Raw genomic sequence first — 24,731 nt, 5'->3', positions numbered from 1 at the left:
TGGAGAGATCATTAAGGCCTCTCGGGATTTATCCTCTGGTGTTAAAATTTCTCCTTTGCTTGGGCAATAATTTGTTTCCGTCAAGAGGTCCAAGATGAGATATATACCCACACCTTTTTCCCAGCTCAAGATCAAAGAAATATAAATGAAAATAGCATGAATGGACTCTTATTGAATAGGAAGAGCAAAATGTTTCATGGCATGTGGTTGTCGCTTACATGCTATGCTTGACCATTGAAAACACGCTCCTCAAAATCATCTTTTCTCGAAATGGTCCTGCTAGCCAGGCAGAAACTCCTGAACTTACTGAAATGATGAAATGTGTGTAAAAAAGGCACTCTTTGGGAGCCATCATATGGTTTTGGTGGCTATGACAACCGTATCACATGCACATTTAAAATGAGAACTGCAAAATAGAATGCAATTGTCTTGAAATACACTACATTTGTGGTCAAATTTGTGGAAACCATTAATTCTATTGATCCAATCTATAAAAACATGGACACCATGTGTCTTGAGTATACCATTCATCCTACCACATACACGTTCAATGATTATCCTGAAGGCAAAGCTAAGCATGAAGGGTACAGGACCATACACAGCAACCAGAATTGCAAAATTTAAGCAAGTTGAAATACCCAACTCTTCTAATCACATTTTGCGTGTGAGAGAGACCCCATCAATTTATGTACAAACTCAAAATGTGCCGAGAAGAGCGCACATTCCAAGGATTTGTTAAATACGCATTGATCTTGGCAAAGAACAATCAAAAGGCTTCCCGATGCTATGACCAGCTTGTACTTTACATCAGCCCAACCATACTGCACGCAGGTTACTAGTGAACCACAAGTAGATTGCTTGTTCTAAATGTGGATCTTTGCCTAACCCACTGCAAAACATAAGAATACATAAGATAACCTGGATCTTCAACCACGCCCAATCTTTACCTCTAGGACATCAAGAGAACTAACCAGCTTTGTAAAAGGATTGTTAAGCTCCAGCAAATGCGTCCTTAGATTTTTGTGTACATTTTTCAGCTGAAGAAAAAGAGATCCAGATCTAAGATTTTGAAGACAAACTAGCTGCCTAGAATATTCGTGCCAGAAAGCTCTACTCGCCAAAGATCCCTGGATGAACGTTCAAAATAACTGCTAAACATCACCTTGCAGATGGCCATCTTCCTTTCCTGTGATGATAGACTGTACTTCCTTACCATTTGCCTCCAAGGTAGCATCCGTGCCTTTGGTTTTAGCCAAGAAAAGATCATCTTTAGAGCTGCTTATAGCTTGTATATGAGCCTGCAACTTCAAAACACCGTAGATTAAGCATAAGAAGCACTACATAGTGACTATAAACAACAACCAAAATGTTCAATCATTACAATCCACTCAGCCACACACACACACACACACTCACAGAGAGAGAGAGAGAGAGAGAGAGAGAGAGAGAGAGAGAGAGAGAGAGAGAGAGAGAGAGAGAGAGAGAGAGAGAGAAATGAAATGAAATGTAATATAACGTCTTCAAAACGCCAAAATGACCTATGAGACCAAAAGGTTACATGTGGTGAATCTAATACCAGGTCTGGGTACAAAAAGTACAAAGAACTGAAAAGAAAATAGTGGGTAGGGGTGGGGTGAAAGCTCATACAAAGGGAATACAAAAAGGGGGAGGGGTGAGCTGATACAATGGAGCTCTCTGACAGTCGAGGCATCATAAACATATACATCAGTATCCAAAAGACTATAGAGATTCAATGTCCTCCAAGGTAGGCACTCTATCGGGACGGCTCCTATGTTGCGCCAATATGGTATGGATCCTCTGTCGCAATCTGCGTCTATATCGAGAGGGCCCCCTCATCCGTGGGCCACGTGACCGCCCCAACTCTATCGCCCGATCAAGCAGTATGCCTTTGGTGTTGTTATGTTGCAGAGGCTGCTCGGACTCCTATGTCTGTGACTGAAAGAAATCTGGAAAGAGAGAGAGAGAGAGAGAGAGAGAGAGAGAGAGAGAGAGAGAGAGAGAGAGAGAGAGAGAGAATGTTTTATTAACATTTTCTGACACACAATGCTGCACATGTGTCCCTTGGCCAGGAAAAGAGACCAAGTGCTGACAAGAAACCTGCTACAAAACAAAATAGATTGACATGGGGATGTGTACCTGTGATGAGTGATAAGGGGGATAGAGCTCTAACTCTAAAAGATGTGGAACTATATGCATAGGGGAATGCAACCATGATACACAAAGGACTAGCCAGCTCCATCCAGTACCAAACTGGGGGTGTAGTATTGCATGCATAGGCAGTGTCACCACGAAACGTCTCAGTCCTGAAATGACGTGGCAGCATTGTACGGACTTCCACGTTTTCCGTTGACTGCTGACGTGGCACTGCATAGACGTCCGCTTTTGACGGTGCTGGCCAGCAACACAAGCTTTTGGGACTCGGAGCTTTTGGAGACCGAGGGCCTAAATAAAAATTTGGCATACTCTTCAAAAGATTAGCGTAGTGCTCCGTTTGGTTGAAGATTATGCATGAGGAAGATGATATGGACACTTTCCTTGCTGGTGTCAAGGATATCAATGAGCAACTTATTTCTACAGGTGAAGTCGTTTCAGACACTTCCCTTGTGCAGACTGTTCTTGATGCCTTGCCAGATTCTTACCAAACTTTTGCTATTACTTGGAGAGTACTGACCCAAGGAAATCCTAAAGTTGTCGAGTTTGATGCATAATGCACATTTTGCTGTTGCAAGAGTCGCTTTCCAAAAAAAACAGGACAAGACAGCCTGCACTTGAACAGGCCTTTATTGTTGCTCAAAGAAAAGGTGGTAACAGTAATGCAACCACTTCTCATTGTTTTTTTGCGAGTGGAAAATCACACGTTCCTAATGCTTCTACTAGCAGCAATTCGTCTGGAAATTCTCGTGATAAGGGCAAAAAGAAGATGCGTTGCCATTATTGTAAAGCTAATGATCACTTGATAAAGCAGTGTCCTAAGTTGAAGGCCAAAGAGGCTAAGAAGAAAGAGGGTGGTTCCACTGCAAATGTGGTTGCACTACAAGTGCAGCTATTGTTGAGTCTTTGTGATGCTGATGTTGATGCAGAATGGGCTTTTAGTGCAGAGTGTACCTATAATCCTGCTATCCATGATGCATGCATGTCAGTTGCTACAAATTCACATGTGTGGTATTTTGACAGTGGTGCTACAAAGCACATTACCTCACATTGTGATTTGTTCACCTCTCTTGAGTCTGTCCTTCATGGGAATTCAGTTACTTCTGCCAACAATGCCTCTTATCCGGTTCGAAGAATTGGAAAGATTGTGCTTACTGCTTCAAATGGCAGTTCTTTTACACTTGATGATGCACTTTATATACTTGGGATAAAGAAGAATCTTTAAGATGTTCAACACATAATCTCAGTTTTGGTGATGAAACTATTGCATCTAGCATTTTATGTCGTGGGCTATATAAGCTCACTTTGTATAACACGGGAGGGCAGAATTTTGCAAATACAGTTGTGGATTCAAGGGCTATTTCAAATGCAAAACTTTCGCATGCACGTTTTGGATATCTGAATTTTGCCAGTTTGCTGCGTTTGCAGAAATCTGACATGGTTTCTTCTTTGCCACCTCTTGAAGCACATGTCAAACATGTCTATAAAGGCTGTATTTTGGGTAAGATGCAGCGTTCTAAGTTTCCAAAGGATGGTTAAGTTAGGGCCACGTGTAGGTTGCAACTTGTGCATAGTAATGTTTGTGGACACATGCAAACTCTGTCTTTGGGCAATTACCTTTACTTCGTGACTTTATTGATGATTACTCCAGCCGCATCACACAATTCCTGGCTATGACTGAAAATGTCTCGAAATGTACTATGGGCATACTCCGTTCCGATCAAGGGAGGGAGTATATGTCTCATGAATTTAATGCATTTATGGCTAGTCGAGGGATAAAACACCAATGTACAGTGCCTTATACGCCTCTACAAAAGGGTGTTGCTCAAAGGGAAAACACGTCACTTACGGAAATGGCACGATGTATGGTCAAAAGTCAAGCTTTGCCGCATTCCTTTTGGCTTGAGGCCATCATGTGTGCCACTTACGTAATTAACAAGTGTCCTACGAAAGCTTTGCAATCTATGACTCCATATGAAGCATGGCATAACAGAAAGCCATCTATTGAGCACATGCGTGTTTTTGGTTGTTAGGCATATGCTTTGGTGCCACAAACGCAGCGCAGAAGATTGGATGATAAGGCTGTCAAATGTATTTTTGTTGGTTATAGTGCTGAAAGCAAAGGTTATAGGTTGTATCATCCACAAACAAAGCGTATTCTAGTTTCACGAGATGTGTTTGTGGAAGATTCTGTTAACCCTTGTTGTCATGTACTAGAGACATTAATGTAAGCTCACACGACATTTATAACACTTTGTTGCCTCTTTTCAGTGGTGGAAGTTCGAATGTAAATTCCAATGAGGCAAATGTGCAACCTATGGGGGTTTCTGAAAATGTTACAGATCAGCCTATTACTGATGCAAATGTACATGATGTACTTGATGAGGAAAGGGCTGAAAATGAGCAGGCTAGAGGTATGCCAAAATGGCTAGTGCATACATTGTGCGATAGGAAATTGGATGCACCTTTGTCTAGTCACACTCGTTCAGGCTCTTGCCATGCATCCTATGTGATGTTGAGGAACCTCTTGTCTTTTGATGAAGCACAGAATTCAAAAAATTGGATGGCTGCCATGCAATTAGAATATGAGGCACTTAAAGAAAATGACACAGACTTTATGTGACTTGCCTCCTGGCAAGGCCATTGGTACGAAGTGGGTTTACAAGTTGAAACGCAAGCTGGATGGTGAGATTGACCGCTATAAGGCTCGACCTGTTGCAAAGGTTTATGCACAGCAAAAAGGCATAGATTATGAAGAGACCTTTTCTCCCACTTGTCGTATGACTACTGTGCGTTTTCTATGTGCATTGGCAGCTCATTTTAATTGGGATGTACATCAATCAGCCATTGTTTCTGCTTTCTTGAATGGTGACATATTTGAGGAAGTTTATGTAACGCAGCCTCGCGGTTTTGTCAAGAAAGGACAAGAGGATAAGGTGTGCAAATGTAACAAAGCTTCATTTGGGTTGAAAAAATCTCCTCGTACTTGGTATGAGAAGATTGACACTCATTTGGTGAAACGAGGTTTTTGTAACAGTCCCACAGAAAGCACATTGTATGTAAAGCGTGAGGGTGATGTACTTCTCATTGTGGTTCTTTATGTAGATGATTTGTTGATCAAAGGACCAAATGAGAGACAGATTGCTGAATTTAAGGCTGATTTGAATGCTACTTTCAAGATGAATGATTTGGGACTGTTGCATCATTACTTGGGTGTACAATTTAAGCAGTGTGATGGTGGAATTTCCTTGTGTCAGAAAAGTTACATAGAGACATTGCTATGTAAGTTTGGACTTGAGGATTGCAAACCTATTGCCACTCCCATGGAAACAGGTTTGAAATTGAGTCTTCATGATGCTGGTGATTCTGCAGATGTCACTCTTTACCAAACTGTTGTTGGATGCCTCATTTATGTATGCAACACGAGGCCGGATATTCAGTTTGCAGTCTCACAAGTCAGCAGATTTATGCATAGCCCAGGGTCTAAGCATTGGTAGGCTGTGAAGAGGATTTTCCACTACTTGATGGCACTTTACATCTTGGCTTGTTTTATCCCAAGGGGGGATCATTGTCACCAAACTTACATGCTTTTCCGGACTCAGATTGGCTGGTTGTTTTGACACGCGAGTGTCGACAAGTGGTCTTTGTTTCATGCTTGACAGTTCATGTATATCATGGTTGAGCAAGAAGGAACCTACTTTGGCCACTTCTAGTTGTGAGGCTGAGTACAGGGCAGTCTCCGCAAATACGGTTGAGTGTGTATGGCTCAGACGCCTTATGGCTGATTTGGGTGTTGGACAGGACACTGCCAACACTATCTACACTGACAGTCAGAGCGCATTGGCAGTTGCGAGGAACCCAGTTTTTCATGGTCGCACAAAGCACATTGAGGTGCATTATCACTATGTCAGGGAGAGGCTCTCAACAGGAGAGATCAGCTTATGTGCTAACACAGGACAACCTTGCAGATCTTTTCACAAAGGCATTGTCTCGTGACAAGTTCGAAGCTTCCGCAAAGCTTTGGGCTTACTCCCCTATGTAGATTGATCATGTCCTCAGGGCATGGCACTTCCCTTTACTCTATGTGCCAGCTCTCGTTCACCGCATCACTCTAGGGGGGATTTGTTGTTGGAATTAGGGTTGCAGAGAAACACACACAGCTTGGAGAAGACGAAGGAAGCTCAAGGCACACAATAGAGAGTGTGTTACTTAGTGTGCAATGGAAAGATAGATAGCCCTAGAGTGATGGGCGTATATACAATGCACGGGTAAAAAAACCTCCTAAAGAGGGAAAAAATGCCCCGGCGATCCTATGTATGTTCACACACATCACTACCACATGTATATGGTAACAAATCCCCCCTGGAGTGATGCGATGAACAAGAGCTGGCACATGAGTAAAGGGAAGTGCCATGCCCTGAGGACAGGATCAATCCACAAAGGGGAGTAAGCCCAAAGCTTTGAGGAAAGCTTCAAGCTTCTCATGAGACAATGCCTTTGTGAAAAGATCTGCAAGGTTGTCCTGTGTTGGCACATAAGCCAAGCTGATCTCTCCTGCTGAGAGCCTCTCCCTGACATAGTGATAATGCACCTCAATGTGCTTTGTGCGACCATGAAAAACTGGGTTCCTCGCAACTGCCAATGCGCTCTGACTGTCAGTGTAGATAGTGTTGGCAGTGTCCTGTCCAACACCCAAATCAGCCATAAGGCGTCTGAGCCTACACACTCAACTGTAGCTGTGAAGACTGCCCTGTACTCAGCCTCACAACTCGAAGTGGCCACAGTAGGTTGCTTCTTGCTCAACCATGATATACATGAACTGCCAAGTATGAAACAAAAACCACTTGTGGACACTCGGGTGTCAAAACAACCAGCCCAATCTGAGTCCGAAAAAGCATGTAAGTCTGGCGGCAATGATCCCCCCTTGGGATAAAAAAAGCCAAGATGTAAAGTGCCACTAAAGTAGCGGAAAATCCTCTTGACAGCCTGCCAATGCTCAGACCCTCGGCTATGCATAAATCTGCTGACCTGTGAAACTGCAAACTGAATATCCGGCCTCGTGTTGCATACATAAATGAGGCAGCCAACAGCAGTTTGGTAAAGAGTGACATCAGCACGATCACCAGCATCATGTAGACTCAACTTCAAACCTGTTTCCATGGGAGTGGCAATAGGTTTGCAATTCTCAAGTCCAAACTTACATAGCAATGTCTCTATGTAACTTTTCTGACACAAGGCAATACCACCATCACACTGCTTAAACTGTATACCCAAATAATGATGCAACAGCCCCAAATCTTTCATCTTGAAAGTAGCATTCAAATCAGCCTTAAATTCAGCAATATGTCTCTCATTTGGTCCAGTGATCAGCAAATCATCAACCTAAAGAACCACAATGAGAAGTACATCACCCTCACACATTACATACAATGTGGACTGTTACGAAAGCCTTGTTTGACCAAATGACTGTCAGCTTTCTCATACCAAGCACGAGGAGATTGCTTCAACCCATACAAAGCCTTCTTACATTTGCACACTTTGTCCTCTTGTCCTTTTATGACAAAACCGCGAGGCTGCGTTACGTAAACTTCCTCAAATATGTCACCATTCAAGAAAGCAGTAATAATGTCTGATTGATGTACATCCCAACCAAAATAAGCTGCCAATGCACATAGAAAACGCACAGTAGTCATACGACAAGTGGGAGCAAAAGTCTCTTCATAATCTATGCCTTTTTGTTGTGCATAACCCTTTGCAACAAGTCGAGCCTTATGGCGATCGATCTCACCATCCGGTTTGCGTTTCAACTTGGAAACCCACTTCGTACCAATGGTCTTTTAGCCAGGAGGCAAATCACATAAAGTCCATGTGTCATTTTCTATAAGTGCATCATATTCTGATTGCATGGTAGCCATTCAATTTTCTGAATTTTGTGCTTCATCAAAAGATAGAGGCTCCTCAACATCATGTAAACTAGACACAACCAAAGCATAACAATCTGATGCATAAGATGCATGGCGAGAGCCTGAACGAGTACGACTAGACAAAGGTGCATCCAATTTACTGTCACACAAAGTGTGCACCAGCCATTTTGGCATACCTCTAGCCTGCTCATTTTCAGCCCTTTCCTCATCAAGTACATCATGTACATCTGCATCAGTAATAGGCTGATCTAGAACATTTTCAGAAACCCCCATAGGCTGTACATTTGCCTCATTGGAACTTACATTCGTATTTCCACCACTGAAAAGAGGCAACAAAGTGTCATAAATGTCCTGTGAGCTTACATTACTGTCTCTAGTACATGACAGCAAGGGCTGAACAGAATCTTCCATAAACACTACATCCCGAGAAACCAGAATACGTTTTGTTTGCGGATGATACAACCTGTAACCTTTGCTTTCAGCACTATAACCAACAAAAATACATTTGACAGCCTTATCATCCAATTTTCTGCGCTGCACTTGTGGCACCAAAGCATATGCCAAACAGCCAAAAACACGCATGTGCTCATTACAAGGTTTTCTATCATGCCATGCTTCATATGGAGTAATAGACTGCAAAGCTTTCGTAGGACACCTGTTAAGTACATAAGTGGCACACATAATGGCCTCAAGCCAAAAAGAATGCGGCAAAGCTTGACTTTTGACCATACATCGTGCCATTTCCGTCAGTGACCTGTTTTTCCTCTCAGCAACACCATTTTGTTGAGGTGTATAAGGCACTGTACATTGGTGTTTTATCCCACGACTAGCCAGAAATGCATTAAATCCATGAGACATTTACTCCCCCCCTCGATCAGAACGGAGGGTGCCCATTGTACATTTCGAGACATTTTCAGCCATAGCCAGAAATTGTTTGAAGCACATAAAAACTTCGGACTTCGCTTTAAGCGGAAATACCCATGCATGCTGTCACGAGGACGTGGCAGTTATTAACCATGTCACAGAGATGTGGCAACTGCTAACCTTGGTTGTTGGTTTCTTTCCAATGGGGTTTATTTTATTTGTTTTGAGACCCTCTTTTTGAAGTAGCAAACGGTCGGACATTGTATGGCCAATGTGAACGGTAGATTCACCCGTAGACGGAAAGTGGTCGGCACTGGAATTCGTATGGTAAGAGGATGTCTAGGCTCAGAGCAAGATCATATAGGTTCTCCCGTCGCACTTAGCAAGTTGGTGGATACTAGGAAGTGAACGCAATTAAGGCGTAAAGTCAAGGTGGGACTACCAACAAAAAGTATCCGACAGTTGGGCCACATTGCACTTTTGGATGTGGTCCCAATGAGGATAGATGGTCAGAAGACCAGTGAGAGCCCAACGGAAGCATCTCCTAAAATTTAGGGAACTGCTATTTTGGGCCGTGAAATGTGTTCGCGTCATTACCTCCGGTATGACTAGGGGAACATTTTACAACTCTGCCGCGAAGTCAACTGGGCAACCGGTCAGGATATTTTTAAGCGACAAACCCGAAACGGGCAAATGCTTGTAAATGCGCCAAGTGGCAAAAACTCATGAACTTGCCTCATGCAGAAAAATGGGCGCTGATTTTTATGCTGGGAGAGGCCTCATTTCAGCTTTTGTCACAGGTTAAGAGCTATGGAGTGCTTTCTTTCCCTCTCATGTACAGTGTGGTGCTAGGAGTGATGCCCTGCACACTACACACTGCTCTCTCTCTCCCCTACGTGCAGTTATGTGATGCCCCACAAGAGGGCTACTCATTTGACTGATGTACAGTTGTGTGGGTTCATGCTTTTGTGCTGAGGCAAGAGCCTCCTTGAGCAGGAACAGGGGTAGCTAACTGCTGCTCCAAAGCAGGCACTGGTGAGGGTCATAACCTCACCGTACAGGTGCAAAATCAAAGCTGTGTATGCGCTGTAAATTCACTGTTTTTCAGCCATACGGACGCCAGGACCATTGGGAATCGTGCCCCACTGGCAGAGGACGGTTAGGGGACTGTTTGGGGCTGAAAACAGGGCAAAAACCAGTAAATACAGCGTGCTGAATTTACTGTTTTTGGACAGGAATCAGAGGGTATACGACAGTGCAAGCGAGTTCTAGCAGGGGAATTGGTTTCGCGTAAGTTTTGGGGCTGTTATGCTGCCGAAATTTGGCCAAATCAAATGGTATCTAGGTGGATACACGTGAAGGATTCCCAGGATCTTACCTTGTAATTTACCCTCCTAAAGAATAAAGAAATACCGAAAGGGGCGCCAATTTTGGGGCCTACAGGTTGTCGGCGTCTGCTCGGAGCATTCTAGCTTCCGAGCCGTGTGTGTATTCAAGTGTTAACTCCCGTCGCAGGTTCTCTTTTCAAAGTGCTATGTGTGTGTGTATAAAGTAAAGAATTTCGGGTGAAAGCCAACGCCTACCGCCCTACGGGCCGGTTACATGGTTCCATTGCCGGGATATCAATCACTTTTTCCTCAAAGAGTGAGCCTGGATTGTTCAGGGTAAAGACACACAGTGCAAGAACGCGGGGATTACACTATGGCCGACAAGGGGAAGGGAATTATGGAAGAGGGTTCCTCTCCAAAGGACAGGCAGGAGATTCCTATGGTTTTTGAGATTGGCGAGAGCTCACGGCCACGTCAGTCTGTACCTCCTGTCAACGTGAATGTCCCTCCAGTAGTACAGGGCTTTATGACAGGGCAACTTGAGGATGATGCGTTTAAGACTCAATTAGTTGCCGCGGTGAATGTCTTTTCGCAGCTGGTGCAGAATCCGAGGTTTATGGAATTCTTGCAAGCGCCACCAGTGCAACAGCAAAATAGGCAACCTACGCCGCGTACGGAGCTTGTTGAAGCTCAAGCCCAGGTACTTCATGAGGCGCAGGAGGAAAGGGAACACTCGCATGTTGCGGAGTCGGGGGCTCCAAAGCAGGTTCCTCCCATGCTTGAACAGGTGGCTAGAACGCCTATTCCACAGGTTATGCCAGTTCAGCCCGCCACCTTTCAGAGCCAGCATGCTGTCTTGAATGGACAGGGAGCTGGATACCAGGCTATGCACTCAGTTTTTCCACCACCCACGGTACATCCTCGGTATTTCGGGGGTGGATCAGTGTTCCAAAGTATGGCTGGTTATGCGTCTGGAAGTCAGCCGTACATGCCAGGAACAGTGTTCGGGGGTATGCAAGGCATCATGCCAAACCCCATGTATGGTACTATCGGCATGCAGCAAGGTTTCCACGGCAACCAGGGCCAGTTTGGGGTGCCACAGGGTCATTTTGGCATGGCTGGTTTTTCTGGACAGCAGCCAGATATCACATCTCTGACGCAAAATGTGAATGGCCAACACGTGCCGATCATGCCTAGTATAGTGCCCATGTTGCAGACCATTCCGTATGACAACTTGGGGGCACTAGAGAAGCCGAAGGCTTACAAAGAAGGTGGTGCAGCGGTAAAGTTCAGTACCTTCAGTGGTTTCGAGGACAAGACAAAGGCACTCACTTTCCTCCAGCAGTTTGATACAGCTTATGCGGGAGGGAATTTTACAGAGGCCTCGAAGGTTAGGAAAGCTGCCACTTTCTTAAAGGACAATGCGCTGACATGGTGGACGACATTGTTAATGCAAGGACAGGCACCCGCCACTTGGGTTTACTTCAAGCAAATGTTTGCATCTGCTTGGCTATCAAATGAATTTGAAGCCGATGTCCTGACAGATTGGCACCAGCTTACTTCAGCTTCGTGCAAGAGCTTGCTGGAGTACAATAGGAGGTTTTGTAAAGCGTTACTCTCAGTGACCTCCTACAGATTTGTGCCACTGACAGAGCAGATAGAGAAGTATTGTTGTGGGCTGCCAAAAGGGCTTCGTGATTACTGTACAAAGAACAGAGTGGCTACCCTTACTCAGCTTATGGAAGTTGCGAACACTGGTCTTGCCCTGTTGAAAGGAGAGGACAGTGGATTTCCGAGCAGTGATAAAGGAGGGCAGCAAAAGAAAAATTCAGCGAAGAAGCCCTTTGTGAAAACGGCTCCTGATGCGTCACAGGGGTCAGAACAAGCCACCAAAGACAAGGATTCAGCTGGGACTTCTGGAGCGCAGGCAAAGAAACAGAAAAGGAAGCCTTTTGTGCGCAAGTCGCTCGAGGAAAAGAAGGTCCTAATGGCTGAGAACAAATGCTTTATATGCGAGCAGCCTTGTCATATTTCTATCAATTGTCCACAAAGAAAAAGGCCAGCTGACTCAGAGGATAAAGAAGACCAGAAAGGCAAGAAGCCAAAACCCACGACAGGTTTAGTGCCAGACATGGTGGGTGACAAGCCCAGCACAGATGCCAGTGAGTTATGTAGGGCATGGGGTAAAGTTAGGGATCAGACGGCACTCATCTTCTTTGATCCAGGTGCCAAAGCCAACTTTATCTCACCAGAGTTAGCTATGAAGCTCGGCATCAAAGCTGAAGAGATGGGGTACACAGCAGAGGCAGGGTTGGCATGTCCTGGCCACTCAGAGTGTGTTACTCCCATCATTGGAAAACTGCGTCTGCATATTCAGTCGTATGTGGACACTGAAGAGTTTTACATCATGCCGCTGGAAGGTTGTGACGCCTTGTTGGGGATACCGTGGATGTTCCGAGTGCATGGAGTCTTGGATGCCTACAACAAAAAGATCACTGTACAGCATAGGGGCAAAACTCACATCTTGGATGTAAAGCTTAAAGAAGAGTCAGTCCCTATTGTATCTGCTTCTGCTATCACTTCTGTAATAAAGAATCATCTTTCTGTGTACTTGATTTTTGCACGTGATGTCTCAGATAGGGATCAGTCAAATTTATCTGTGTTAGATAAAGAAAGGTCAGCATTTTTGCAAAAGTTTAGTGACTGTTTTCCTGATTCATTACCGTCGCAATTGCCGCCAGAGAGACCTGAGGACCATCGGATAGATTTGGTGCCAGGGTGTAGCCCACCAAATAGACCTCCCTACAGGGTTAGTGCGGCGCAGCAGAAAGAGATTATGGGCCAGGTTGAGGAGTTATTAGAGAAGGGGCTGATTCAGCCTAGTTCTTCACCCTTTTGCTCCCCAGTGCTCCTAGTGCAGAAGAAGGATGGCTCATGGCGCATGTGTATTGATTACCGTGCGTTGAATAAGAATACCATCAAGAATAGGTAGGAGTGCAAATGGACCCGGCCAAGATAGAGACTATCCGTGATTGGCCCGATTTGAGGAATGTCCATGAAGTTAGAATCTTCTTGGGACTGTGTTCGTACTACAGGCGGTTCATACGAAAGTTTGCAGAGGTTGCTTCCCTTTTGCATACCTTGACACAGAAAGGAGTACCTTTTTCGTGGGGACTCACAAAGGTGACTGCCTTTCGGACATTGAAAGAGAAATTCACTACAGGACCAGATTTGACTTTGCCGGACTTGCAGAAGTCATTTGAAGTATTTTGTGATGCTTGTGGTCGTAGTCTGGGTGCGGTCTTGATGCAAGAAGGCCATGTCATAGCTTTTGAGAGCCGTTTGTTCTCTAGGCCGGAGATGACAGCACAGATCTATGGGAAAGAGCTTTTGGCGGTTATCCACGCTCTTACTCAGTGGCGGCATTACCTACTCCGAGTGGATTTTACTGTCTTTACAGACCATCAGAGTTTGCGCTACTTCTTGTCACAGAAGCAGCTTTCGGAAAAGCAGATGCGGTGGGTGAACATCTTGTCACAGTTCCACTTCCAGATTGTCCATGTGCAGGGACAGAAGAATGTGGTGGCAGATGCTTTGTCTCGAAAACCGTTGGTTCTGGCTATTTCCGCGATACATCATAGGAGCTTCGAGGATATGGTCTATCAGTATGCCACAGATACAGATTTTGCAGATATTTTCACACGGATACGAGATGGGGAGACAGTAGCGGGATACTCCCTTCGGGAAGGCTACTTGATGAAAAAGACTATGTTGTGCGTTACACAGCCGTTGAGGGAAAAGGTTATGACTGATTGCCACTGTCCACCTTTTACGGGTCACCGCCTCATTGCTACCACCATGAAAGGGGTAGAGAGAGATTTCTTTTGGCGGAGACTGAAGAAGGATGTGGAAGAGTTTGTGCGCAGTTGCTTGGTATGCCAGAGGTCAAGTTTGACAAGCATAAGGCAAAGGGATTGTTACAGCCTTTACCCATACCCACCCACCCCTGGGAAAGTATTGCAATGGATTTCATTTTTGATCTCCCAAGAACACAGAATGATCACGATGATTTTCCGATTACATGGCACGTCTGAGACGATTGTCTCCGACAGAGACCCCAGATTTACGAGTTTGTTTTGGAAGGCAATTTGGGAGAACATTGGCACGCGGTTGCAGTTCTCGTCATCGTTCCACCCGCAGACTGATCGGCAATCCAAGATTGCCAATTCAGTGGTTCTAGATTTATTGAAGTCTTATATCTCAGATCAAAAGACTCAATGGGAAAGATATTTACCTTTGGTGGAATTTGCCTACAATAACACGATACACTCGTCGACGGGGAAGGCGCCATTTGAGATTGTTGAAAGTGCTGCAAAGGTTCCATCCTTCCTGAGCACGAAAGATAAGATCTTTGAAGCGGATGAATATTCGCGAGATTTGGATACGGCTTTTGCCAAGGTTCGCGAGACTTTGCAGAAGTCTCAAGAACGACAGAAAAAGGCAGCGGATCGCCATCGTCGCGACATGAAATTGAAGGAGGATGATTGGGTGCTCTTACGTTTTGAGAAGGCACACCTACGAAAGAACAAGGGAAAGGAGAGGCTTTTTCCAAAGCTTAGTATGCGATACTACTGTCCTTTCCAGATTACTGAAAAGATAAATGAAGTCTCCTTCTGACTGAAACTGCCAGATACTTGGAGGATTCATAATGCATTGCATGTGAGTCTCTTGAAACCTGTCAAGGGTGATGTGCCTGATGATGGGGAGCCTGATGAGCAACCCAAAGTGGAAGAAAACGAGGAGATCCTTGTTCCTGAACAGATTTTGGCACATAATGATACGAAGAAAGGTAAAGTCCGAAGGCGGGTTCTTGGTTAAGTTCAAGAACTTTCCTGCATTTGATGCGAAGTGGATGGAGAAGGAGGACCTAGCAGATACTCCTCGGATTGTGAAACTTTACCTCGATGTTTTGGTTTAGCATAGTCTACTCCAAACGGAACCCAGAACTCAGCTTGGACGAAGATCTGGTGCAGTGGGATGCACAAGAGGGGAGTTACTCCACTCCTTTGTCAACAGATGCCTCGATTTTGATACTAAAGTCACTGATGTCTCTTTGAGCTTCAGGGATACTGAGAGCTGACAGTATTCTGCTGGATGACTTTATCAAATGGAATTCCTGATTATGATACTGATTTGTTCTTGACTTCTTGTGAGTGCAGGAACTGATAGCCGAAATGACTGCAGCATTTTGGTCTGATTGATCTCGAATAGACATGGTTGCAATAGGGGTTAGTCAATAGGACATCGTTGAGGTCCTGATTGGACCTAGATGTGATTGCTAGCTACATTGCCGATAAATCATGGTCTAAGATCCGAATGAATGTTGAATATCATGTGATGTCCTGTGATGTCTGGTGATGTCCTGTGATGTCGTGTGATGTGACTGTCGATTTTGTACATGTGCTAGATGTGTGTTCCTAGTACGTAGGTACTAACAGTCAGTGTCTGCTAAGACGGTTTATGGCTTTTGTCGGTTTTGCAGGCGTAATCACGGTCGATTACAATGATTTCAAGAGGGGGGTATGTCACAAAGTGATGACGTGGCGGACAGCAGAAACCCTAATTTCTGTCAGAAACCCTAAAATTCCTGCAAACCCTAATTTCTGCCAGAAACCCTAATTTCCGGAAATCGCGAAGACGGATTATTAAAAAGAAAAAAATAACTCTTTTTTTTTTTTTTTTGGAAAATGATGAGCGACGCGAATTTTGCTTTTGCTTTTTTTATAAAAAAAAAGAGAAAAGACTCTCTAAGAGAGAGAGAGAGAACTGATGCTTTTGATTTTAAAAGCTTTTGGGGCTCTGCTTTTGGGCATCCCTTGTAACCTTTAAATTAGTGGTGAGGGCCTCACTTCTCAGAGCATCTGGATGCAGAGTCTGAGAGTGAAACCCTAACCGCTCTCTTGTACTTTGATGATTGATTAATATAAAAAGAAATACCGAAAGGGGCGCCAGTCTTTGGGGCCAATATCTCTAGGCACGGAACTCTGCCGGGCCAGTGCAAATCTATTGTGATCTGTGAATTGTTTTGAAGTGGTTATTTGGGGCTGTCGCGGTTGATTCTTGACTTGAAGTGTCCAAGTCTGTTACAGTCACTCTAGGACTATCTATCTTTCCATTGCACACTAAGTAATACACTCTCTGTTGTGTGCCTTGAGCTTCCTTCGGCTTCTCCAAGCTGTGTGTGTTTTCCCGCAACCCTAATTCCAACACAAAGGGAATACCAGTGTCTAATGAACAAAAATGCTACATCTTGTACTATGACTGTGGCCTTGCAAGGAATTAACATGCACAATGGCACGAGGATGAGCACCACGTGCAAACGGAAAGGAACAGACTGAACAACTTTAAGCACTTCAAATAACAAATGAACTGAAAGAGATGCACAACACACGAGACGGGGAGTGGCGGAGTTCCATCCCAAGAGAGCATTGGCCTCAAACGTTGGCGCCCCTTTCCGTATTTCTTTATTATTGCTGATTCGCAAAGTACAACGGTCCAATCTTAAACTGAAGATTGTCAAAGAGGGTCCCCAAGGCCCATATTTAAAGACCCAAAGAATAAAAGCATCAAATATGAAAAGCGGACCCCAAAATTACACATTCCTAAAATTTCGGGATTTTCTTAAAAATTCGCCGCGAATTCTAGGATGTCCGTACAACTGCCACATCATTATATTTTGAGATTTTGAACTTAAAAACAAGGCTACTGATCTATGAATTGGTCGGGAATTCCTTCTGTTTCTTCTTCTTCTTCTAGATTTTAGGCCCCTCGGCCGGGATCTATTCCCTTGGTCGGAACTTGGTGGGAACTCTTCTTCAAAAATAGGCCACTTGCCAAGACTTTATAAGTTGGTAAAACATCTTTTGTTGCTTCTGCCTCTTCTGCTGCTTCTTCTTAGGGTTTAGGCCCCTCGGCCGGGATCTACAAGTTGGCTCCGTTCTTCAATGGCTTGACACTTCAGAAGTTTATGACATCCCCCCTTCTTGAAAGAAAGTAATCATCTACGATTATAGCATATCTGCAAAACAACTCAAGTTGGCTCAAAAATTTCCGAGGAACAATGTGAGAGAGAATCAATTTTCTCATTCTAGATTAAAGCTCTTGATATCTTGGGTCATTGGCTTTCCAAAAAAATATCATCCAATAAGGAGTCTCATTCGAAATTGGAGCTCTTGATATCATGGGTCGCTGGCTTCCCAGAAAAATCTCATTCAATAAGGAATCTCATTCCAAATTGGAGCTCTTGATATCCTGGGTCGTTGGTTTCCCAGAAAAATCTCATCCAATAAGGAATATTCAGTGGTTGGCACATCACAATGCAACAAAAATGCTCACATATGCATGTTACAAGCCACAACGAGCGCCGCCGCTGCGCACTCCCCTGAGACAAACGGTCTGCGGTATGAAGGTACTCACAACTACCTCCACACTCCCCCCGCATATAACCTTAAAAGGTACGGGCCATGAGTTCAAAAGACTGGTACAATCAAACGCTCCCCAGAGCACAGTCTACGTCACTTGGAGGTTCAAGCATACAACCAAATGCTCCCCAGACCTCCCGTCTGCGTCGTTCGAAGGTTTCCCAATATACAACGAAACGCTCCACAGACATCCCGTCTGCATTGTTCTGAGGTTCATACAATACCATTTCTCACTACTCCACCCAAGAGTAAATCACCAAGCATTGAAACCGGTATTGAAACCAGAGTCAAACAATTTAAATCAGCACCAAGTCAGGTTTAAAACAGATTCCATACATTTCAAACAAATTCCAAACAAGATCACCGACAATTTCTCAAACAAAGTTCAAACTTAAAAGCTATCTCGACGTCAGTCGAGCTCGAAAAAATGATTGGCTTTCTACCCTAAACTTGCACCAAAATTAGGGTTAGATTTCTTCCATAAGGTTGTAGCTGATCGCAGCATGGTCCATAAGCTCTCGAATAATCGAAACAGGCCTTAACAGAGTGTTATGGTGGTAGTGATGTTAGTCCCAAGACATAGCAATCACACTCAGCCTCCAAGGTTATTAGCTCGAGAAGAGACACCTATTGCGAGATGTCCAAAAATTTTAAGTTGTAATCTGCTAGGGAATCTGTGGCAAGCATTTCAGGATACCCCACTCGGCCAAAACCTGCACTCCGAAGGAAGATGTCAGAAGTCATGTAACTTCGGGCAAAAAATTTCTTGAAAGCTTGCCAAGTCCTTGGGAGTGTGCGGCTTGGTAGCTATAAACATCCACCACTGCATGGCACTACCTATGAGCAAAACAGCGGCTTGAAAAAAAATCCTTCATCCTTCTCTCGCAAGTGATCTTTATGGCTTGTGCTTTGTGAGACAGAGCAATGAAGATGGGAGCGCGTCCGATGCGCAATAAAGTAATGGTGGGAGTGACCGAGGTCGGGACACGAAGGTTCTTTTACGAAGTTCCCGGTGAAACTTGGAAGCGCCATCTTGCCCTATCTGCTCTTTCGTAGGACCAGTATGCTTTCAGAAAAGCACACGCCTGAAGGTCTGATACCACTGTCACGAGCACAAGGTCTCACAAATTGCTGACGTGCCCAGCCATTGAAGAACAGAGCCAACCTGCACATCCCAGCTCAGAGGCCTAAACCATCACAAGCAGCAAAAGAAGTTTGTGCCAACTTATGGGACCCCGTCCGATGGGGCCCAAGGAACTAGAAGCAGATCCCACAAGGACAAGCGCAAAAACAGATGACGTGGCAGCCTGTACCAAATCCCAGGTTTCGCACTAACATGCTGCCATGGCAACTGTACGGACGCCCGCAGTTCACGCTAACATGCTGACGTGGTAGTTATACAAATTTCCGCAAAACACGCTAATAGCTTTTGGCACTAGTTCTTTTTGCGTCAGATGCTTTTGAGTTTGAATGCTTTTCATGTAACTGCTTTTCAAGGCCAAAGGCCTTTAAATATATGCAAAGTGCTGATTCTCTAGCATGCTTGTAAGGTGCAGCAGACGTGAATGTTGAACTTTGCTCAAGATGAGTGCTCCGAACTGTGCTCAAGGTTCCTTTTACTTACAAAAGGGAGAGCCTTCTGTTCCTTTAGTGAGAGAGTGCAAATGATCACAAACAAAGTGCTAAACACTGCGAGTGAAGGTGTTGAGACTAAGAGATAGAGAGAAGAATATGACATCAGAATGTTGTCAAACCCTCCTCCGAGGGCCCCACTCTCTATGGCGAGAGCGGTCTACTATTGATTGCACAAATCTCTACAATGCTATGGACTTGCCGACGATGTCGACGACAAAGAGACGGGCTGAAATCTGAAAACGCTAATGGCTGAAATCTGCAAATCTTTTATTTGCTGAATTCTGACTCTATGTCGGTGACGACGGCAATGACCACGATGCGACAACGACACGCTGGAAACGCGGATGCTGAAATCTGCGAAAAGCAGGCTGAATCTGCAAACGCTTGCTGATATCTGATCGTGCGGCGAGGATCTGCTGCGGGAAGGTGAGATCTGTGAAGTTCGGGGCTTGCGGTACGGAGTCTAGATGCTGAAAACTGAAAACTCTGATGCAAAGAAGGTTATGACGCCGGAAATCTGCAAAAACGCTAGGGCTGAATGTAACCGGCCCGTAGGGCAGTAGGCGTTGGCTTTCACCCGAAATTCTTTACTTTATACACACACACAGAGCACTTTGAAAAGAGAACCTGCGACGGGAGTTAACACTTGAATACACACACGGCTCGGAAGCTAGAATGCTCCGAGCAGACGCCGACAACCTCTAGGCCCCAAAATTGGCGCCCCTTTCGGTATTTCTTTATTCTTTAGGAGGGTAAATTACAAGGTAAGATCCTGGGAATCCTTCACGTGTATCCACCTAGATACCATTTGATTTGGCCAAATTTCGGCAGCATAACAACCCCAAAACTTGCGCGAAACCAATTCCCCTGCTGGAACTCGCTTGCACTGTCGTATACCCTCTGATTCCTGTCCAAAAACAGTAAATTCAGCACGCTGTATTTATTGGTTTTTGCCCTGTTTTCAGCCCCAAACAGTCCCCTAACTGTCCTCTGCCAGTGGGGCACGATTCCCAATGGTCCTGGCGTCCATATGGCTGAAAAACAGTGAATTTACAGCGCATACACAGCGCTGATTTTGCACCTGTACGGTGAGGTTATGACCCTCACCAGTGCCTGCTTTGGAGCAGCAGTTAGCTACCCCTGTTCCTGCTCAAGGAGGCTCTTGCCTCAGCACAAAAGCATGAACCCACACAACTGTACATCAGTCAAATGAGTAGCCCTCTTGTGGGGCATCACATAACTGCACGTAGGGGAGAGAGAGAGCAGTGTGTAGTGTGCAGGGCATCACTCCTGGCACCACACTGTACATGAGAGGGAAAGAAAGCACTCCATAGCTCTTAACCTGTGACAAAAGCTGAAATGAGGCCTCTCCCAGCATAAAAATCAGCGCCCATTTTTCTACATGAGGCAAGTTCATGAGTTTTTGCCACTTGGCGCATTTACAAGCATTTGCCCGTTTCGGGTTTGCCGCTTAAAAATATCCTGACCGGTTGCCCAGTTGACTTCGCGGCAGAGTTGTAAAATGTTCCCCTAGTCATACCGGAGGTAATGACGCGAACACATTTCACGGCCCAAAATAGCAGTTCCCTAAATTTTAGGAGATGCTTCCGTTGGGCTCCCATTGGTCTTCTGACCATCTATCCTCATTGGGACCGCATCCAAAAGTGCAATGTGGCCCAACTGTCGGATACTTTTTGTTGGTAGTCCCACCTTGACTTTACACCTTAATTGAGTTCACTTCCTAGTATCCACCAACTTGCTAAGTGTGACGGGGGGACCTATATGATCTTGCTCTGAGCCTAGACATCCTCTTACCATACGAATTCCAGTGCCGACCACTTCCCGTCTGCGGGTGAATCTACCGTTCACATTGGCCATACAATGTCCGACCGTTTGCTACTTCAAAAAGAGGGTCTCAAAACAAATAAAATAAACCCCATTGGCAAGAAACCAACAACCAAGGTTAGCAGTTGCCACATCTCTTTGACATGGTTAATAACTGCCACGTCCTCGTGACAGCTGAATCTGTATCTGATGCAAAAACGCTAATGGAACTGCTCTCGCCAGGTTGGTCTGCAGCTGCTGAAAACGCTAGGCTCCTTCTGCAGCAGATGAAAAAAGCTGGCTGGTCTTTGATGGCTGAAAACGCGGGGTCTTCTTGCCGGTCTTGCTGAGAAGGTGCACTTTGACTGTGGTCTCCTGCCTCTTCTGCCAGAAAACACTAGCGCTAGCTTTTCTTACATATTAACTTAGCCAAATTGCCCTACCCAGTTTCCCAACAGAGTCACTTATTAATAATAAAGAGAAAATGGCTAAAATAGGGAGAATAGGTATGTGCCATGTAAAAATGCTCCTGATGGTAATCTGATGATCATGCTATGTGCAACCAGAGGATATGCATCTACTCTAAGTGCCTGGACATGCATGGTCTGCGAACAGACTCACAAAAGTGCAAAACTTAGCTGAACTGAACTGAACCGAACCCTAGTAATGAAGTAGCTTGTCCACGTACACATAGGGTTAGATGTGCACGTGGCAATGCTTCAGTACGAAGGTACAAAGGGTGGAGTACCGGCAATGTACTAACTTCAAGCAATAATAAAGAAATATCGAATGGGGCACCAACGTTTGGGGCCAGTGCTCTCTTGGCGTGGAACTCCGTCACTCCCCGTCTCGTGTGTCGTGCATCTCTTTCAGTTCAATTGTTATTTGAAGTGCTTAAAGTTGTTCAATCTGTTCTTTTTCGTTGGTTCGTACGCTTTAAACCAGTTTAAAGTTCAATTGTTATTTGAAGTGCTTAAAGTTGTTCAATCTGTTCTTTTTCGTTGGTTCGTACGCTTTAAACCAGTTTTCTTTGACTGTAAGGGTTTTTAGGTCCCTCGGCTGCTGATCTGTGAGTTGGTCGGGGATTCCTTTTGTTTCTTCTTCTTCTAGGTTTTAGGCCCCTCGGCCGGGATCTATTCCATTGGTTGGAACTTCGTGGGAACTCTTCTTTAATAATAGGCCACTTGGCAAGACTTTATAAGTTGGTAAAACATCTTTTGCTACTTCTGCTTCTGCTTAGGGTTTAGGCCCCTCGACCCGGATATGCAAGTTGGCTGCCACAAACTGCTGACGTGTCAAGCCCTGAAGAATGGAGTCAACTTGCAGATCATGCCTCTTCACTTAGGGTCCTAAACCCTTAAGTGAAGAGGTAGAAGCAACAATAGATGAACCCAGATTTCGCGTTGGCTTGCTGACGTGGTAGACTGTACGAAATCCCGTGAATTGCACTGACATGATGACATGGCAAACTGTACGGAATTCCGCGTTATGCGCTGACTGCTGACGTGACAGATGTACGGATATTCGTGATTTACGCTGGCAGCTTTTTGGTTTTGCTTTTGGACCAGATGCTTTTGAGTTTGAAGGCTTTTAACTGTAAACTGCTTTTGGGCCTGGGGCCTTGAAAATTGAGGCCATGGGCTCATTCTTTGGCATGCTTCCCGGAGAAGGTGCAAAGTTTGGAGTACCGGCTTGTACTGTGTTGATGCAATATAAAGAAATACTGAAAGGGCCACCAAGGTTTGGGGCCAATGCTCTCTCGGGTGGAATTCCGCCACTCCGTGTCGCGTGTCGTCTCTCTCTCTCTCAATTCAGTTATTATTGAATCGCTAAAAGTATGTTCAGTCTGTTCTTTTGTATCGGCAAGTGGTGCCCATATTGTGACATTGGCTCCGTTCTTCAGTGGCTTGACACGTCAGTAGTTTGTCACACAACTTGCTGAAACGATCAACGATTGTTAAACACAAAAGACCATATTGCTTACCCCTAGGGGCTTTTACTTTTTAACAAATGGAACACTGTGTGACATGAGATATGAGGGGCATGCAGAGCATTTGTCAGGATGTTATAGAGGCAATGCCAATAGAGCAGCACACCTCTCTTGAGCAGGCGACTCCCCGCTGGATGGGGGCTTTCGTCGATTGGAGGTCCTCATTGTAGTTAAGGCTTGCTTAGACACAGAATTATGCATGGTCTTTGAGGTTCAGAGAGAGGGCCGCCTCCACAAACTCACCATCGAGGCACCAGAGGTGGTCGAGTGTTGCTTTCAATGATCCCAATTGTGGACATCAGTGGGAGAACTTGTGTTATAGACCTGGACCCGTCATCTCTTGTGTCAGGACACTAGCAGTTATGGGCTTGGGAGAGCCTCCCTTTGGTGCGAGTGCAGTGGAACCTGGGGGAGTGGATTCGACACAATCCTTTTACTGCAACAAATCACTCGGGGACCCCCTTTTTTCAGTACACAGCATGTCTAGGACGTCACATACTCAGCACGGAGAGAGACTCGTCGTGCTGCAGCAGACTATTGTCAGGAGGAGGGTCTCACGACCAAGTTCTTAGCAGACTTTTGAGGACACCTGTGGGACACTAGACAGTCGAAGAGAGTTGCTATGTTTCAGTGGCTACTAGGCTAGTTTCCCATCGAGCTGCAGTTGGGATTTGGTTGGTGCACAGTGGTCACTACAATCTGTTCATCCTGCAACCATCCACTTAAGACACAATGCCATTGTCTGTGGGACTGCCCCATGACACGATACATGCACTTTCGACAGCTAGCCAGTACATTTGGGGGTGTTGCTGCCTCTGTCACAAGATGGGTACCACGTGCCAATAGCAAAGAACAGGCTGAACAAACTTTTAGCACTTCAATAACAATTGAATCTGAAAGAGAGAGAGAGAGAGAGGACACACACACAGTGGCAGAACTCCACCCCAAAGAGTATTAGCCCCAAACCTTGGCGCCCCTCTCGGTATTTCTTTATATTGCAGTATCAAAGTACAAGCCGATACTCCATCCTCTGCACCTTCGTCCAGAAGCATACCCGAGAATGAGCCCATGGCCTCATATTTAATGGCCCTAGGCCCAAAAGCAGTTTACATGAAAAGCCTTCAAACTCAAAAGCATCAGGTCCCAAAAGCGATGCCCAAAAGCTGTCAGTGTGATTTACAGAAATCCGTGCAACTGCCATGTCATCAGCGCAAATCGCGGAAATCCGTACAGGCTGCCACGTCAACGGGTCAACGCATATTCCGGGTTGTCCATACAGTTGCGACGTTAGCATGTCAGCGTAAAATGCAGGATTCCGTACGGCTCTACCAAGTCAGCAAGTCAGGGTAAGATCCTTCTATTGCTTCTGCTTCTTCTGCTGCTTCTGCTTCTGCTAGGGTTTAGGCCCCTCGGCGTTTAGCTCGTTCTTTAGTGACTTGACACGTCAACAGTTTGTGACATCCCCCCTGCTTGAAAGAAAATAATCGTCCGCGATTACAACATATTTGCAAAA

At 45.1% G+C, this 24,731-nt stretch overlaps 1 protein-coding gene across 10 annotated transcripts in view; it reads right to left on the bottom strand.

The window, feature by feature from the left end:
* Window positions 1–456: 456 nt before the first annotated feature.
* The window catches only part of LOC147430800 (TSL-kinase interacting protein 1-like), a 98,758-nt gene continuing 74,483 nt past the window's right edge, over window positions 457–24,731 (bottom strand). For 4 of the 10 annotated variants that reach the window (XM_086493354.1, XM_086493356.1, XM_086493362.1 and 1 more), the window contains 3 exons: window positions 1,163–1,304; window positions 972–1,037; window positions 457–889 (listed from right to left, as the gene is read on the bottom strand). In XM_086493354.1, coding sequence (XP_086349480.1) covers window positions 991–1,037; window positions 1,163–1,304 — 189 coding nt within the window. In that variant the 3' untranslated portion in view covers window positions 457–889; window positions 972–990. Of the gene's footprint in view, window positions 890–971; window positions 1,305–24,731 lie in introns of those variants that run through there. The other 6 variants (XM_086493358.1, XM_086493355.1, XM_086493359.1 and 3 more) reach the window with 6 other exon arrangements.

The sequence above is a fragment of the Adiantum capillus-veneris genome, chromosome 21 (genome assembly GCF_014529385.1).
Source record: "Adiantum capillus-veneris isolate H3 chromosome 21, ASM1452938v2, whole genome shotgun sequence".
Classification (NCBI taxonomy): domain Eukaryota; kingdom Viridiplantae; phylum Streptophyta; class Polypodiopsida; order Polypodiales; family Pteridaceae; genus Adiantum; species Adiantum capillus-veneris.
Note: the sequence above shows the minus strand (reverse complement) of the source record. Positions and strands in the feature narration are given on the sequence as shown.